This window comes from Perissodus microlepis, chromosome 17, assembly GCF_051167445.1.
Source record: "Perissodus microlepis isolate ML-2025 ecotype Zambia chromosome 17, ASM5116744v1, whole genome shotgun sequence".
Classification (NCBI taxonomy): domain Eukaryota; kingdom Metazoa; phylum Chordata; class Actinopteri; order Cichliformes; family Cichlidae; genus Perissodus; species Perissodus microlepis.
In genome coordinates this window covers 34,819,517-34,838,691 of record NC_140477.1, presented here as the reverse complement: position 1 = coordinate 34,838,691, position 19,175 = coordinate 34,819,517, and the positions used below count along the sequence as shown (strand labels likewise).

Sequence of the window (19,175 nt, the reverse complement as noted above, 5' to 3'; positions counted from 1 at the left end):
TCATAGGGCATGATGATTAGGATCACCTTGATTATGTTTTCTGAGGCAACTGCTTCCAGGGTCCTCCAGCAGTTAGTAGTCACGATTAGAGAATGCTGTGGTAGACAGCTGTGACTAATAGAGACAGTGCTAATAATGCTCCCAGTGATTGATGGGAATACGTTGGCTCGGTGGTCTCATTGTTGATTCGCGATAAGCTGCGGGCTTGCTGCTTTAGCTCCTCAAGATAGCATTTAATTAAGTTTGGGTGGTCAGAGTGGTGCAGCGGGGGCTGCAAGCTTACAGGTGCACTGTCCAAGCAACTCATTGTCACATTGTGAGGGAGAGAGATGGAGAGACACTGAGAAAGAGGGGGAAGGGAGGCATACAGGAAGAGGGCTAGTAAGAGCAGAACAGAAAGAGAGAGATTAGGTGAAAGAGAGGGTGATAAACACAGAGGGGGGAGAGAATGTGAGAAAGGAGAGAGAGTGAGTGAGAGAGCGAGAGAGAGAGAGAGAGAGAGAGAGAGAGAGAGATGCAGGCGCTCCGAGAGCTATGTGAGCCCATTTGCCGGCTTCACCACCGTTCACTCTCCGCTGTGAGGAGAGAGGAACCGTCAGAGAGGAGGCAGGAGGAGCGTGGCTGTCAGGTGGTAATTAAAGGAGAGACAGAAGGTAGGGGGAGATAGATAAGAGTGAATGAAAAGACACTGCCATTTAATAGGGGGAAAAGATAAAGAGAGCGCAAGAGGAAGAGAGAATGTGTGAGAAGCGAGAGATGTAGCGAGTCGTTCATCCACGCCCCTGACTGTGGTGAAGCAGGAGAAAGGAGCCAAGAAGACAGAGAGACAGCATGCGGACAGGGAAGGAGTGGAAGAAATGAATGTTTGTGTCTGGCTCGGCGTCTGACCATGACTATGGGCTGGCTTAATGATGGATCTGGATTTTACCTACATGCCTGAGAAGGTGGTTTTCTCTCCATTCTACTCCCTCTGCTCGCTTTCCCTCCAGCCCACTGAAGCCTGGACATCAGTCGGGAGACGCAGGACCTGGGGCTCCATCTCTTATGCTTCCTCTGTTTTCTTTGCGCTCCTTGCTTCCATCTGCTTTCTCAGTTTTAGTGCAGTCAAGATGTGAAACAGAGTGCCATGCACAGGTAGATCCACTTGCATGTATAGTTTCAGTCACTGAGCTGCCAGCGGTAAAGAGGTTAGTTAGAGGATGAAGAGAGGAGCGGAGTTCTCGGTTTATCAGGGCGGCAGCCCAGCTCGACGGCCTCCGCAGCCTCTCCCTGACAACCTCAACCTGCGGATCAAGCAGCGCTCGCTTACTAACCTGACCCTGCTCAGTGATGGCGAGCAGCAGGTTTACACCTTTGAGCTCGACGAGCTGCCGCCGTCTCGCCTTTCCCAACCTCAAAACTCTTCATTGTACTCATCTTCCACACAACGGGCAGGAGGCAGTCTGCAGGGAAGCCCCAGGAAGGATGTGGTCACAAGAGGCGGAGGTGTAAGGGGCACCAGAGCTCGATCTCTGTCTCTCTCCCTCACTAAAGTGCTCTCTCAGTCAGAGCATTCTCTCATTCCAGTCCCTTGGCGATGCACAGCAGCAGGAGGGCGGCCACAGCGGGCATCGTACAGTGGCCACCCGAGGATTGAGGCACAGCGGAGGTCCAGAGAGGTGGCAGGAACAGATGAAGAGGTCAGCAGGGGGCGGTCCGATGAGGAGGTGGCAGCAGCAGACAAGGGAGGCGGGAAACAGGGTCGCAGGGAGAAAGATGGCGGATATTGGGCGGAGGAGGAGGTTTCTGAGGGAGGTCCTCGTGAAGGAACAGCTCAGCTTGATAAGGAGGTGATCCTCACCATGCTGGGTGACCTGGAGCAGGTGCTGCACGCACAGCCTCGCCCACGTAAGTGAGCATTCATTCTCATATAAAGCCTAGAAAGGACTTTAAAAGTGTTGTTTTTTTTATTACATATTACACACGTGATCACACACGTCAATCAGCAGCTTTAAAAAACTATTTCTATTCATTTAAAATCTTGCTTTTTAAAGAAACAAACTGAGAAGCAAAGTAGCTCTGATAGGATGGTTATTTTCATAACCTTCGTGATGAGTCAAGCTGTCCTTCTCTGAATAGATGGCATTTTAACCCTTTAAAACCGGTCGGAGCGGGCACGCTTCGTTTTGCGTAACTATTTTTAAATCCCTGTAGAACCGTAACCGTGTAAGCTAGCGCAATAATTTTTTTTGCATATGAAACCGGAGGAGTTGTACTTGCATCTTATGTCATCAGCTTGTCCTAAGTCACAGTTTCCTTCCACATATAGCTTTGCAAAAACTGCACAAAAAGCACTTGCAGCAACAAAAACATAATATTCCAGAAACACGCTTTGCCGATCCGATCAGCTGTTCGTAACACTTGGAAATAGTTTATTTTTTTGCATATGCTGTTTTTTTTTGCAAATTTGCATTATAGTATTTATTTTCGTTTTTCCTGCAGTATATAAAAATGAGTGTATCTCAATAATAAAGCTATGAAGACACTCAAAATAAATTTCCTGTTGTTGGAAACTGTTTTGTGCAACCTTTTTGTATTTACAGTTTTGAGGGATAAGCCTCTTGCATTTCTCTAACTAGAAATATATGTAAAAAAAAAACAAAAACGAATTTCAATTTTGTTGTTGTTTGTTGCACTTTTTTTTTGCAATTTTTGTAGTTATTATTGACTTAATGCATACATATTATTAAAATTTGGGCTATAACGGTTGTATTGATGTATAGCAAGTTGAAATGCTCCCATAAATGGCACTACAGCATGTAAAAATATAAAGACAAGCTCTGGCGGACTTGGTTCTATGGTAGGTCTTAAAGGGTTAAGGCATTGTTTTGCAAGAACACGCTCTAGAAGAACACTTTGCTTCCTGTAGTCCATACCTTTACACTCACAGATATGTTGCATTCTCACCTAAAAGATCTGCACAGCAGCAGTAGTTTATTTCCTAGATATTACACATCCTATTTTTCACCTGCATTCACTCTGTCACAGTCTGCAAATGAGGCACTTTGTTGAGCATGCAGCTTTAAGTGGTTTAATGTAAATCTCAGCTGATGGAGTCTAACCTGGTACTGTGCTATACCTTGGCACCAGCTCTGTTAATATATGTCAAATTTTCCAGTGTACACACCATCTGCCATCCTCCCATGTGGAACGATCACCCGTGCACAAACCTGGCTTTAACGTGAGAGAAACACAGGAGTCATTATGAAGGATTTTTGACAATTATTGTGATAAATCAAAGTGAAATGTGAAACAAAGCACAGTTATGGGTAGATTTGGCTGATATCCTTTGAGCATGTTGAAGCATGATGCAGCAATAAACAGAAATACCTTGAGATAGAGCTAAAGCAAAATCAACACCTCCTCCACAGCTTCTATTACTTGCACCGCCCTCACAGCCTGTGAATCACACAGCCAGTGTGATCGATAGCCCATTATTGCACACTTCATTCAGGGTTATTTGAAACAAATATGTGGCTGAATTAGACAAACGCAGTAAAAATCTTCTGAAGTCTCAGTGTTCCCCTGTGTGTTAACTAAGACTGTCTCACTGCCAGTTATCAATGTATTTATTTTTTATTTTGCTTTTTGCACTGCATTAGATAACATCAAAATAGTGTTGTCAAAAAGGGCAATAGTGTTGGCATTTTTGTTATTTGTGTGTTGTAATCTTAATGAATATATATACCAAACTTTGGAGTTTGGTATATGGCGGTGCGCTGTGGACACCCAAGTTTATGAAAGCAATAACTCAAGAACAAGGCATCATAGAATTTTCAAATCAATACCATGGTTGCATCTGAAAATCTCTGTTAAGTTTAAATCTCGGTGACCTTGACTTCAAGGTCAGAGGTCAACTTTTCTGAAAATCAGAGGATTTTCACATTTATAACACAGGTATATCTACTGCACAGGTAGATCCACGTGGGAAAGGAGGCTGAAGGGTAGCACTGTATTGTATATATTGATAAAGAATTACAAACAACAATTTGTTGATGTTTAAAGCAGGTTTATTTAGTTAATATCCAATTTATTTCCAATTTGTAGTGACTTGGTGAAATGTGTCTGTTTGCTTGGTGAATTGGTGAGAAACAAAACTGAACTTGTTTTGGTTTCTGTCGCAAAATTCTAGCAAAACTTCTCAAAAGGGTTTTGATTGCTGTCAGGTTAACGTCAGTTACGCCATAAAGTGTAACAGGTCAGAGCTCCTATTTATGAGTTCTTCCTCACAGGATCGAAACGAAGTTATGAATTCACAAAGAATTAAAGTGTTTGTGTATTATTGTTCACACTAAATCTGACCCTAATCAATGTAATATGAGTCAATCAAAGAAAATGTTAGTTTTGAATTTGAAATTATGAAACTGACAATTATGAAACTTTTTGTTTGTGTATTTCTTTATTTTTTTCTTTTGCATACCATGTCAAACTTTTCTGTATATACTCATGTCGTAGATTTAGGAGCAAACAAGTAATTGTTAAAATGTTTATTTTTTATGTTAACAATCATCAACTTCATACACAGGGTTTGTAGGGGTGCTTGAAATCCTTGAAAATGTTTGGATTTTAATATTGCCTTTTCAAGGTTTGAAAAGTGCTTGGATTTTGGATTTGGTGCTTAAAAGTGCTAGAAACTGTAACCATATTCTTTCACCACAAATAACTATTTGATTGAATAGTTTTCTTATCAGATTCTCACAAAGTCTAAAAGCAAAATTTCTCCGCCTGGGCTGCCTTGCACCTCTGCGTGTCAGTCTGTTTCAATGTGTGACTGTTTGAATCTGTTTATCGTGAGAACCTACACATTAAACAACTTAAAAATCATAATGGCTTCAAGCTCACATTGAGACCTGTCGGGCACTATCAGCCACTAAGACAAATTTTGATGTGTTTTTGTATATGAGTATTTCATACTTTAAGGCTGACTTTTTATTTAAGGCAGATGAAGTCTTATACGCTGAATTGAACTGAGTATGGCATCTGTTCAAAGCCTCTCCCAGTCAGTGCTGTTCTCCATGCCTGTCATACTGGACATGATTTTATTAGAATAAACACGTTAAAGGTGATCATTTAAAACTTTAACAATAATACAGAAAGCAATGTAGTTAAACATCTTACAGTTAGTTTTGAATGAATGAACTTTAAAAAACAAACAAACATCTGTCTCCTATTTTTTGTGTCACATAGGAAAGAAGCATCAATATCTGATGTGTAGACTTATTATTTTGGTCTTACTGAGGTGATGCGAAGTGAAATATGCATTCTGTTTTTTTGTAATGTGCTGGAAAAGCTTGAAAATGGACCTTGAAAGTGCTTAAAAAGTGTGTGTGTGTGTGTGTGTGTGTGTGTGTGTGTGTCATATAAAACCATGCATTACATTAAACACTGTTGCACAGACAGTTGTCATTGATGTAATTAACAGGCTCTCAATGTGCTTAAGTGGCTGCCAGGAAACACATTTGTGTCCACTTAGATATACCGTATTTTTCGGACCATAAGGCGCACCGGATTATAAGGTGCACTGTCGATGAACGGATCTGTTTTCATACATAAGTCGCAATGGATTATAAGGCACATTAAGTTAAACAAAACTATCGTATTGTGGATGGATTATCTCAGTTGTTCTCCTTATTGAAGTTTGGTCCGTTTACAGCATCCTGCCTTGCGACTGCATTTGTCAAAAACCATCGGGAACCCTCACATTAACTTAGTTAGCGTTCATCCTCCAGCTTCACTGTGTTATGCTTTATGTTATGCCAGAGCTTCCAAAGTGTGGGGCCCGCCGCTGGGGGGGCGCAGAGCCACTGCAGGGGGGGGTGCGCTTGGTCACTGCTAGCATCATGGACAGGTTTTTGACGGGCCGCCCACACAAATGCAAAGCAGGAGATGAAGCATCGCTGAATATGTTTCCAAACCAACTTCATTCTAAGCCAAAGACTAGAAAATATGATGAAGCATATCTTCCCTTTGGCTTCACCTGCACAAGTGCCAAGGTAGGTCTCCACTGCAGAATTGGTTTTCCCTGTGTCGGGAGCACACGCTGGGCTCTCCAAATCACGGACAAACAGTATCCCACATTCTTGATTTTTAGTTCACAAACACTTGTTGTAATGACTAACTACTCCCAACATTTTGGAGATGTTAGCTCTTTATACAGTAAAGTTACAGCTGGATACAAATAACATCAGGCTGATCCTTCCACGATTTGTTCCCCCGGTTCAAATCAAACGGTATCCCAATGTTGTTTATGTTTTTGAACCCATTTTGCACAGAGAGGCATTTTTTGAAAAATGCATTGATAGCAATGTTGAATATTATAAGATAAGATAACCTTTGTTAGTCCCACATGTGGGAAATTTGTTTGTTATTACACAGGAAAAAAACAACTACATGTAAAATAATTACACCGTGACGCCTCTGCCTTTCTAAATGGAGGGACAGCAACTGCGTGTGTATAATTAAGCGTGTAAAAACTGCAGCTAGTCAGATTAACAGTAACAGTATTTTGTCTCTATCTGCCATTCTGCAATTCATCTCATGTAAACAATAACGTAGCGCACTGCGTGACGTGAAAAAGGGCACATACCTTTGACGTTGAGTTTGACAAACTCTGTATTCCTCGTCCACACGTAAACGCAAAAAAGGAGTTTTAAAAATCTCAGTTTTCGGTGATTCGAAACGCAGTTTACATGTGGACGAAAGGCCCAAACGCATAGAAACAGCTGCGTTTTCACTGCGTTATGCTAACATAGCTGTGTCACTAGCGATCACATGGCACAGCATTATATACCAGCTAGTCCAACTTCAGTAACCCTACAAACGTCACTGCTGTTTAGTTTTCTGTCTTCATTTATGTTGGAAGTGATAGCAGAGCTGTACATTTTATTTTTTTCAGAAATCTCTCAGTCAGAACATGCTATATCATGTTTAGGTAAATAGCAAAACTAGCGAGCTAACTTCCTGCTAACTTCTAACTCTGTTAAATTTAATAAATTCTGTTTTCATGGATGCCTGGATGTTAAACGTAATTGTTACACCTGGTAAAGCAGCAATGCTGATCATTTTATTAAAGATGAAAGAATTTAGACAGTTTTTAACTCTCAGTGTGCTCCAGTGTTCGTTTGACTTTGGGACCTTAAGCAACGGAGTTTTGGACCCAGAGAACTCCAAGTCCACTAGGCTTCTGACTACGGTAGCCATAATGCTCTGACAATCCATCAAGCGGTGGGCTTTGTAGCTTACCAAAGTCGTACTGAAACATTTTTGACAGATCTTTGAGCGCCGTTTACCACTTAAAATCAGTTCGAGGTCAGTAAGCACAACCACAATTCATACATAAAGCGCAAAAGATTATAACACGCACTGACGATTTCTGAGAAAATTAAAGGATTTTAAGTGTGCCTTGTAGTGCGGAAAATACGGTATATGTGTGTGTGTGAGTGAGAGAGAGAATGAGAGAGTTTGAGAGAAGCCAAGCTTTATTCAAACTGATTTGCAACAAACTGCAGCAGTGAGGGCAAACTAGTGCACAGTTATGTTTACGTGAGTGTTATTTTGTATGCATTTGTACAGTTAGATAACTGTGAGAGTACATTGATAGCATTTAGCACTAGTAATGGCTATTTGTACCAGTTAGCATGAAAAAGTAGGGGAAGGAACTACATGTAAGCACTGACTGGTACTGTACAGTGTGTGTGTGTGTGTGTGTGTGTGTGTGTGTGTGTGTGTGTGTGTGTGTGCTTGTGTGTGTGTCTAAGAATGTGTGTATATACCTTTCCTGATTCTATTCCCTCAACCCCTCTCACACACACACACACACACACACACACACTGGCCTGGTCTCAGTTTGGCTGCTTCCTGTGCTTTCCAGGCCAAGATCTGAATGTAAGCTTGAATCCAAATGAGCGCTTGGTGGCTTCTCACCTCTCTGTAGGGTTGGAAGTGAAAGTAGGAGCTAAAAAATATTGTATAAGCATATTGCTACATTACGTCATCAGGTGCAAAAGATTTAACCATACAAGTCTGCTAGTCTTTAAAATCAGTTATTTACAGCAGAAAGTGTAACGCTGTAATGTTTTGGTTTCACTGTGGATGCAGTCATGTCATTGCAGCATTGTTCGGGTGAGACCTCTTCTCATGCACTGCTGCTATGGCTCTCATTTATACACACGCAGACACACACACACCCAAATAGATTCACACACACTCGCACCTTTAACTGCTTCTCAATGTTTCATTAAGAGTCCGTTCAAAATGGAGATTCTGGGACTAGATTGCCTCATGTCACTTTATAATGGGATTGTAATTGGATCTTTCTTGAAGGAGAGCTGGTGAGAGAAGTTTTGCACATCAGGGATGACATGAGAAAAAGACGGATTACAATAGTGATGTGTCGGTCGCGAACGAAACGGCTCTTAGAGCCGACTCTTTGAAGTGAACGACGCGAGCCGGCTCCTTATCACGAGCTGTGGGGTTTTTTTTCTTTCTCTCACCCTCTCTCGCACTTTTTTTCCGCTTCACTCCGCATGCGAGCCTTGTGCTTTCCGCTGGGAAGAGGGGGGAGGGGCGGTAGTTACACTCTCAGTAGCACAGGAACAGAGCAGGAGGGAAAGAGAGAGAAAGAGAGCCAGGGACAACAACGTCACATTAGAAAGGTATAGTAATCATCCACAACTATTTTCATTTGCGGATGATAAAGGATTCAGAAAGTTTATTCATGCAGGCCCATATGACAGAGAATATGCATCTTCTTTTTGTTTTCATATTTTAATTTATATTTAATTGTGTTGTGGTTTGCAGTGTTTTGTGTTGTTTCACTTTAAATTTGTTTAAAAGGAAAAAGCTGAAAATTTAAATAGTTAAAAGTTGAAATGTAAATACTTTTTTGTATTATATGATTTATTTATTACATTTTATGTGGAGTGAATAAATAAAAGTATATTTACAGTGGCCCCTAGAGACAAAGCACGTACAAACTCCAAATCACGTACAAAACACAACAGAAGTGCTCCAGGATGCTAGGAGCAGTGTTGAGCTTTTGTTACTTCGTGGCTACAAAAGCCAGGAAGTACCAACAACCGGATTTGGTGTGTGGTAGTAACAGGTAAATGAACTTTTTTTTTTTAATAATTTGAATATATATGAGTGCTTGTGTATAAATGCACAAACAATACACATATGCTTTCAATTGTGTCATTTAAGTGATCTAGGTAGCTCTGTTTTGGAAGTTCAGTTCATGCTAGAAATGTGTTTTAGAGTTTGTACGTGCTTTGAAATTTGTACGTGATTTTTGGAGTTTGTACATGCTTTGTCTCTAGGGGCCACTGTATATATTTATATATAAACATATATAAATAAAACCACTTTTTTTTACATTAGTAATTCTTTTTGTGCATAATTTTATAGTGTTGTTAATAATAAATTAATTAAAGCAACAAAGCAACCTGAAGAGCCGGTTGGGAGCCGAAAGAGCCGGTTCTCTAAAACGAGCCGGAAATCCCATCACTAGATTACAAAGAAAGACAAAATCATGCGGTTGTAATGTTTTGAGTTTGCAGTGAAGAGCTCCCCTTCCCATTAAGATAATGTGATCCAGGATTTCCCTTCTTAAAGGAGCTTTAGCCTTTCTAAAAGATCCATGTTGTAATTGAGGTCAAGTCTTGAGCTTTGAAAAACAAACAGATATTGCAGTGTGGACTTTTCTGGAATTTAGCTCGGACCACGTCCTCATTTTAGGTAATGGCAGATGGCTTGAACATGAATTGAGGCTGCGGTTTGGGGATGACCTCAGAGGGGACTGGCAGCGGCTCCCTGGCCAGCCATATCCCCATATACTAATGAGAAGTGAATGAATTCTAAAAGCATTTGAAACGACCCAAGACTTTAGTGACTGAAAAATAAGGTTTAGCCAGACCTGTACCATGTGCTCTTGTGAGTCACAGATTTAACTTTTTTAATTCAGTAGAGCCTCAGCAGGCACAAGAACTAAGGCAACTGCAGCAAATAATGATCAAATAAATAGTGAAATAGTGAATAAAATAAAAGTTGTTCTCTTTCAAAAACAAAGCTTGAACAAAACAAAGATAAATGAAATGTGTCCATCAAGGCACTTTTCTTTAAATGTGCCTAAGTAACTCTACCACTGTGTATTGTAACATAACATCCTGCAAAACAGGAAGACTGGTCTCAGTGTGCAAAATTAATGACGTACTGCCAGTTTTGTAGTAGTTCATGCCTGATCACGTTGTTCAGTGTAGAATCAAAAAGACGGGATCTGTACAAAAAACAGAACTCCATCCTACAATGTTATGTGTTATCTAGGAAACTAGCTTAGCATTTCTGTTCAAATTCAATATAATCCTGCTGTATATTCCAGAAGATAAAGAACTCAGATACTGTGGTTTCTGCCCGTGGCAATGAGCTGGCCCAGAGGAGTTCCCTGAGGCCTTTTCAAATCTCTAGAACCTCCGTCTGCCCTGATGTGCCCCACATTGTAATCACAGCTGCATTGCCTGAAACACAGAGAAAAGCTTCTTGCAGTCATTTTACCATTACGCAACACTGGCCAACATCTGCTGGCTCATTTATTGTGCCACGGAGACAGTTTCCCTGTGAAATCACCTTAAAACTAGAAAGCACTGTGACCACCATCCATTCTGTCTCTCGTGCCACTTGTTAATTACCCATTGTGTGGTACCTGCCTGTGGGTATGGGCTAGCTTGACAAGCTAACAGAGAAGCTTAATTGGAGCTGACAAGCAGATACTTTGGTCTGTGGTCACTGCTCACACTTCTGAAATGTTGCCCGTCCAGTGCTTATTAGCAACACTACTTCAGCAAGCTTAATGAAACAAATTCTTCATCTGTAAACGAGGCACTGAAAGAGAACATAAAATATATGAAGTGCTTTCTTAGCCGTCTCCTGCTCTAGGGCGAGGTAGAGAGATGGAAGCATTTCTCTACATGTCTGACAGAGAAGCACAGGAGCTCTGGCAGAGTTTGCTTCTACATGCGGGCATGACTGTGTCCCAAACTAAGTGACAGATTGCGTGGTGTCATGGCATGACATTTCAGCATCAGCCTGAAGGAAAAATGTCAATACCGCATAAAATGATACACACACTTTTTAAAGCAGAAGAAGTGCATGTTAGTGCAGCCTGACAGGCGGATTTATTGTATGAGATCCAAATTCTCAGCAAGTGGGTTAGGGACATTCACCTTAATGCAGTCTGTCATTGTGATCGGTCATCATTTTGTTCCCCCTACTGAGACATTTCAGTGAAATCCAATGAAAAACTGTATGTCAGACATCCTCATCACTTTTTATGTTGTGTGTGTTTGTAGCTTTTGTGTAAATGGGTGACAGGTGCTTGTTGTTAAAAGTATGTCCAGGGATCTGAGTAAATCATGTAAAAATGTATGTGTGCAGGAGAAGACCCTGAGACAAGACGTATGAGAACAGTAAAGAACATCGCTGACCTGCGGCAGAACCTAGAAGAGACCATGTCCAGTCTACGGGGGACACAGATCAGCCACAGGTAGGCGTGCAGAGCTCTTTACTTTGAACGCTTAATGGATGACCCTAATCTGAAGATGCAACAACACAACAGTTTCTGGTTTTTATTCAGATTATTTATTTTGTATAGCACCTTTCAAGATAAAAACCACGAAGTAAACACACTAAACATAAAATGGGGGCCAAGAACAGAACCCTGTGGTTTACCATGTGAACCAACAGAACCAACTTGAACCAGTCATGTGTTTTACCAGATACGCCTACCCAGTGCTTTAGCCCCAGTAGTATCAATACTTCCACAACCCAAATATAGAACATGCTCCCTTCGCAGAGCCATATATATCATCACATCATCATCGCCACTAAAAATAAATATATAAAAACTAATTATTTTTTTTTAAAAAGTTGTAAAAGCACAGAGAGGAGGTACAACACCTGGTAGACTGGTGTCAGAATAACAACCTGTCTCTCAATGGCCCACACCCCTCTGCACATCAACGGATCTGCTGTTGAGATGGTCAACAGTGTGAAGTTCCTTGGTGTGCACACATCAGCCGATCTCTCCTGGAACCTGAACAGCACCACCATCATGAAGAAAGCCCAACAACGTCTTCACTTTCTTAGGAAACTGAAGAAGGCCAGTTTCCCTCCTCCTATCCTCACATCATTTTACTGGGGAACCATTGAGAGCGTCCTCTGCTCCTACATCACTGTGTGGTACGGGAACTGCACCCTCGCTGAAAAGAAGTGTCTGCAGCGGATAGTGAGGACAGAAGAGAGGATCATTGGAGGCCCTCTCACATCCACCTCCCAACTCTATGACAGACACATCATCCGACGTGCGAACAGCATAGTGAAGGACACTCTCCACCCCTCACATGCACTGTTCTCCCTCCTTCTATCTGGCAGACGGTTTCACAGCATCAAAACCGTGACGACCAGACACTGGGAGAGCTTCTTCCCCCAAGCAGTCAGAGCCCTCAACTCACTACCACAAAAGGACTGATATACACATACGCCTTTACAAACACCTTACAATACTCATCAAAAGACTCAAAAACAACAAAAACTTCCACAAATCCACTACAAACTGGACCTGGGAACAACATGCTTATTTGCACACTCAGTCACATAGTTCTGAACACATCAAAATTATATTATATTTGCACATTTTGCATTTTGCACATGTCTTTGTCATGTCTCGTCAATGATATCCCGACAATAACTTGAAACTGGTATTAAATACTAGAGATGGCACGATACCACTTTTTTATGTCCGATACCGATACCGATATCATAAATTTGGATATCTGCCGATACCGATATGAATCCGATATACTGCTCCAACGTGCTACAGTTATGAGCCGAGTTACGCCGTGTCGCAAGTTTTGTGAGGTGCTTTTTTGATATTTAATGGATCGGATTACATTTTTTATTTCCCTTAATTTACGTCAGTATCGGACCGATACCGATACGTAATATCGGATCGGTCCATCTCTATTCAATACCTACTGCACATTCCACTTTGTATTGTCTCTGTCCTGTCTGTGTTTATCATACAGTTAATATTGTATAGTTACAATTATAGTATTGTATAGAATTGTATAGTTAGTAATTAGTACTTTTTTATCCCTTAATTTTACCGAAACTTAGCATGTTATTTATATGTAATTCCTAGTTTTATATCTCTTCTTATATCTCTTGGAGATATATCCTTTATACATTTATAAATGCACCATGGGGGGCATTTCGGTACACTGTATATTCTGTATACTACTGTATTGACAATAAAGCTCTTGAATCTTGAATCTTGAGATTACCCAAGTGAGTTTGTACATCACTCGTCCAGATCCCAGATCTGATTGGACTGACTCACTCTGTACAATTTATCAGGGAGATATGTCCCCAACTATTAATGATACTCGCTCTGTAAGCATGCCATCTTCTCCTCCACATATCCTGGATTTAATTAAAAGCAGGCGCCACCTTCCTCACCAGCTGACACACATGTAATGGCATTCAGGAGTTGATGGACAACCAACACCTTAAAAAGCTGTCCTACCTGGGAGCCGTAGGCACCGTAGAGAATCTCGTGAAAAGATTGCGGCACAGGCAAAGACAAAATGATCTACTGGTTTATATCAGCTCCCTGGGCGAAATGTTCCCTCCTCGCCTCTCTCCTTCACCCTCAGTCTATTATTTTGTGTGTTTTGCCCCATTTACAGAGGAAGATGGTGGCCGGGCTGTCGACAGCCATGACAGATGGCAGTCTGTGTGTGTGTGCATGCTTTTGTGTTTGTTTTCTACTCCTTTATTCCTCAGAGGAGTCTCAGCCAGGCACAATCAATACAGCGGCATTGTCTTACCACCACATTTAATCCAATGGGACCCACAGGTTTGGGGTGTGAGGTGTCTGATTGGTCAAAGGAGGCAAGTCTCATTTTCATGCATCAGACGCACAAGGCCAGTCAGCGTGAAGTATTTGAAAAATGCATCATCATACCGCCACATTAGCATTGTGTATGGTGTATATGTGTATGTGAGTTGAAGCAGTGAAACAGTGTAAAACAGTAGGTACTGGTGGCAGCAGTATGGATCACCGCTCAGCTTTCAGTCATTAGACCGAGTATAAAATGGGAAGTCAGCTTGTGAATGTTTGAATGTAAAGAGAGCCTTTGAGTTTGAATACCAATTCTGTCCACAACAAAAGCCCAGCCAGGCCACCCTAATCTCTCTCCTGGATAAGAAATGGTGCTAATCACCAAGATGCTTAGTACCTCAGTTAATTAATCACTGTTACGCTCGAGCAGACATGGCTGTCATATTCATTACTCTGTCCTTCTCTTTGCTTCCTATTTAGGAAGCACTTACATCTGTTTATACCCCAGCCAAACAGACTGCAAGATTAAGAAGTTAGTTTTAGCTGCTGAAACATACTTAATTTACTTTTTCAAGAGTGCCTAGAAAAACAAGTGAGACTATATTTGCCAAAGATAGAATAAATAATTTGCCTATGCACCACTAAATGAATGAACAAGGACCAAAAGGTCTTCCCTTTGAGACGCTTTTGCAGTAAAGCATCTTACAGGAATTTTTCATGCTCTGTGCTCAAGCAAATTTGCTAAGTGTGACTTTCAAGATAGGACTCATGTTTTCATTATCTAAGCAGGATCAGATCTAACAAGACCTAGGAGCTAGTTATAGCTTGATGATTTTGATCATTATGGCATTTGACTCATCAACGGGAAAGAAAAATACTCCAAATTAAAATGTATGAAATGGTTACTCTAACACTTGAAGTTAAAAGCACATTATATGGCAGTTTTGATTGAAATGGGGGGATGATGCTACATTTAGATCCCATTACTAATAAACGCCATCTTTTGAAACTGATCGTAACTTTAGAAGCAAGTTTGCAAATGCTTTTTTCTCCAATAAGCTCAGTGTTATGTGATTGCACACTCATACACATACATTTATCTTTTCTTTAAATAGCTTTGATATTATGTCAGAACAGACTGAAACTACGCCCTTGTCTGGAAGACGGTGAGGGCTAATGTTACAGAAAGGATTGACCCGCTTGACAGAGATTCATGTGGTTAAGCTACGGTTACACAGACTCTGAAACAGTCTCCTTCTCTCATTGAACTGACCTTGCTTTTCGCCATCGCACAGCTTGAGTGGCATTCACACCATTGTTTAGATATCCAGATGCGATATCTATGGGGCTGTATGTGAGGGGCCCTCACATACAGCCCCACATTTCATTTACCACCACTTTTTTCTATGCAAAAAACTCCACATGTGAGGAAAAGCTATAATCTTCAAGGACAAACCTAGCACAGCAAACAGTCGAGGGATATCGCCCCTTTTTTATGTCAACCAGTCTGCTGGCACCTGAGGGATTGCTGTTTGGTCCCAAAGGGATTTAGCAACCGCCAGACGACATTCTGAACATAATAGCTTCCTGAGACCGGCTTGTTTATTCAGTGTTTACATTTGGAAAACAGTGAATATAGGACGTCTTAAATTATTCATTGCTTTGGAATGAAGGAGATTCTGAGTTGACATATAGGAATTAAGAAGTGAGGATGAGTTTACTTTTTTAAATGTGTTATAATATGTGTACAATGTATGCGTCAGTAGCATTTTTAATGTCTGCAGCCTTACTGCAAAAGTTCTAAACTCACAAAATACTCAACAAAACATGCAAAAATCTTAGTTGTCACACATGTATTTTCTTCCCTCAAAAGTTGGAGAGTAGCAACTGTGTAATCCACCAAATGCGCTGCTATCGTTGTTAACCTGATTATTGTGAAGGCAGAAAACAGTTTCAATAACTGCAATTTTCCAATAATGACAAAAAATAGAAAAATAGAAAACACAAAAATTTGCAGATGATTTTTTTTCATGCCAAATATCCCTAGGTTTCTATGTGCCCTACTAAAAATTCACTTCTTCAGTAGTTTGAAAGGTAATGTTGAAGTAAGTTGAAAGTTAAAAAAAAATTCTTTAAGTAAAATTATTCCTCAATTTCATAAAAGACAGTAACTTATATAGTTGTCTAAAATAACAGTTAATAGCAAGCAATACAATATTATGATTTATAATCTGCAATCAGATCCACAATGAAGCATATGACATTTTATACATTTTGTATACATTATCAAATTTTGATACCGTCTGTCTGCCTCAGAAGGATGATTGTGACTTGAACAGCAAGAGTGCAGAGTTGTGAATCTGAAAAACACACCATGACATGTGCAGTGTCTCTGAAGTGCTGCTAACGACAAGCTCCCATGAACTGGATATTAACACAGAGCTCATTAGCAGCTGCAAGAACAAGGTCCAGCATATTTATATTAAGCATTGCTCAGCAGTAAGCAGTGCCCTGCTGTCAACATGCATTATTTCCACACCAAGCCCTTGGACAAGCGTAAAAATAGTCTCAGATCAATTTTTGGGGGCTGTAGTCCTGTTCTATAGATAATGGAAAGGGTTTGTGGGAAATGTGGTCTTAATATTGAACATTTTTTATTGCTGTGTGTGTGTGTGTGTGTGTGTGTGTGTGTGTGTGTGTGTGTGTGTGTTTTGACATGAGTATACATATGTGGTGGGTTGGATGTGTAAGGTATGTTAGCACTTTTCCTGTACTTGCTGCTCAGGCATATTCTTGGTTTTCATGCCTATTTATTTGAACACCTACATGCAGAGTCACTCTCAGTTTATCTGCCTTTCTCATTTTCTCTCTCTGCTGCCTGGAGATAAAGATAAGCTGATTAAGTGGCCCACATTGTGTATGACTGGTTAAATGATTTTGATTTCTATACTGTGGCAAATTGATTTTGGATTTCCATATTTGGGTGTGATGGATAAGATAAGCATTCTTTCTCTTTTAGCTAGACACTATAACATTGAATCACCTACGTCACTGGCCATGTGAGCATGTGTGTGGATCTCAGGAGGTGTTGATAAAGATGTGTAGTGAATATGGGTGGCATTGCTGTCCTTCTTATGTTGGCACTTTGCATCTCAGGCGTGCAGCGTTCTGTCCTCTCGCTAAGCACACACACACACACACACACACACACACACACTGTTCTCACATCTCTAACACTGTTATGTGTGAGACGCTGTTTTAAAGTGTCACTGCTTTTGTCACCTAATGAGACCAGTGTGCAGAGGCAAAGGCCTCTCCTACTACTCCTACTACTATCCTGCATTTCACTTGCGTGATGTGCTACAGTCAGTAAGCCAATATGCAAGAAATTATGCAAAATTTTATTATATTATAAATATGCAAATAATGCTTTTGTTTGGTGTCTGATCATAAAATCATTATATCCTGTCCTGAAAAACACATGATTTGTAGCGCCTGCTACCACTTTTGTTATGTGCGTCATTTCAATTTCATGCTAGTATTCTGTCCACAGAAGGATGTTTGTGATTGGAATGCACATTACCAGCTTATCCTTAAAGTAACAGATTGTCAGAGATGCCTGGTTTTATGTTAGGTCTGTCCGTTCTCTCATTATTTGACTGCAGTGCACTCTTTTCCCCAGTAGAGAGAGCTCAAGTGAGTTCCCACTTTTCTCACTGAGAGTGCACATATGCTGTAGTTTGTGGAGTTGCGGGGCTTGGTGTCCAGTCACTTTGACTCATTTGCCTTACTTCTATTATCCTGTTACTTCACATAAATAATTAAAGTTTCAGGCTGGATTTTTTCTTTCATTCCATGCAATAAATCATCCTGATCTTTCAAATGTGACAGTTCTTACATGCAGATCCTGGTAAAGACTTGGAGGGGAAAAGCAGCAGTTCCTCAGTTAGTGGAGGATGGTCATGGTAGTGAGTCAGTGCTTTTTGGTCTCTGTGCATCATTACATGTACTGGCGGCTCTTATTTTCTGCCATTTCACTTATTATCATGGTACCTCTTTTGTCTTTTTCTCTTGTACTCTTATAGTACTCTTTATCAAACATTTTTTGGCATTTTCTGTCATTTGTGATTAAAACAATGAGATTTAATACAGGTTTCATGAGATGGGTTGGGAATATTACAGCAAGCGTTCCAAATTATTCAGATTGTCTTCAAAATAGTCAAACCTGCCAATGACTAGATGCACTGGCAGGTGCTTATTGTTGTGACATTAGCAGATGTGTTTTGAAGAGGTTCATTTCCCTTCTTTAGCCTTGTTAGGGCACCTAATCCAAATGTTATTTTCTATCAAATCCACTTGATAGTTGAGCGGAAGCAGAGCTGTCTCCTTCCCTCCATTTCCATCTTTGTGTGATGTACCGTGATGCTCTGACATAAGTTCTCATGGGAGCCTTTCTTCTCTCCTCCCCCTTCAAGTTAAAACGCTGGAAGAAACAGCACTTTATGAAGGTCACACACTTTTAAATGCATGTGTACACACACACACACACTCATGCACGCACGCACACACACGCACAAACAAGCACAGTGTTAGAAAAAAGGCATGTGAGATGAAGGGAGTGGCACTCAACTGTAGAAGGCTGTCTACTGAAAATATGACTGATCTTTTCACCTGATTGATTTGCCCTTTGCACAGGCGTGTACTTGGTATTACTTCAGCGTCTTAGACTTGTGATTTTTGCCCAGACGCTTTCCCCAAGACCCTCTATACACCTAGCAATCTTCAAAACTCTTTTAGGATTTTCAAAAACGTCATTCTGATAGGAAAAACATTTTTAATGTATATTGTGAGGAAATATAAATTATTTTATTCTATGTCTCTACCCCTCTTTCTCCACAGTACATTAGAAACAACCTTTGACACGACAGTAACCACTGAGGTGAATGGGCGGAGTATACCTGCCCTCGCTGCACGCTCCTCCCCCATGTCCTGGCGTCTGGGCCAATCACAAACCCCACGTCTCCAGGCAGGTGACGCCCCCTCGATGCCCAGTGGCTACGCTGCGCCCAGGGCGAGCACAACAGGCGCAGGCACCACCACAGGGCGCTATAGTGGGCACTCAGACCCCTCCAGGTTTGTGTACATTTAAGTAGTAAGCCTGTGGAGAGAGCCAGGCTATTTTTTTCTCATTTTCAGTCTTTAAGACACGACACGAGTAACCCTCCCCCAAAAAATGTCAGTG

The 19,175-nt window shown here is 40.9% G+C and overlaps 1 protein-coding gene across 8 annotated transcripts in view; it reads left to right on the top strand.

Annotated features, from left to right (window-relative positions):
• Positions 1-19,175, top strand: part of nav3 (neuron navigator 3) — a 402,370-nt gene that overhangs the window by 326,906 nt on the left and 56,289 nt on the right. For 7 of the 8 annotated variants that reach the window (XM_084911103.1, XM_084911104.1, XM_084911102.1 and 4 more), the window contains 2 exons: positions 11,467-11,575; positions 18,833-19,066. In XM_084911103.1, coding sequence (XP_084767229.1) covers positions 11,467-11,575; positions 18,833-19,066 — 343 coding nt within the window. The remainder of the gene's footprint in view (positions 1-11,466; positions 11,576-18,832; positions 19,067-19,175) is intronic. The other variant, XM_084911106.1, reaches the window with a different exon arrangement.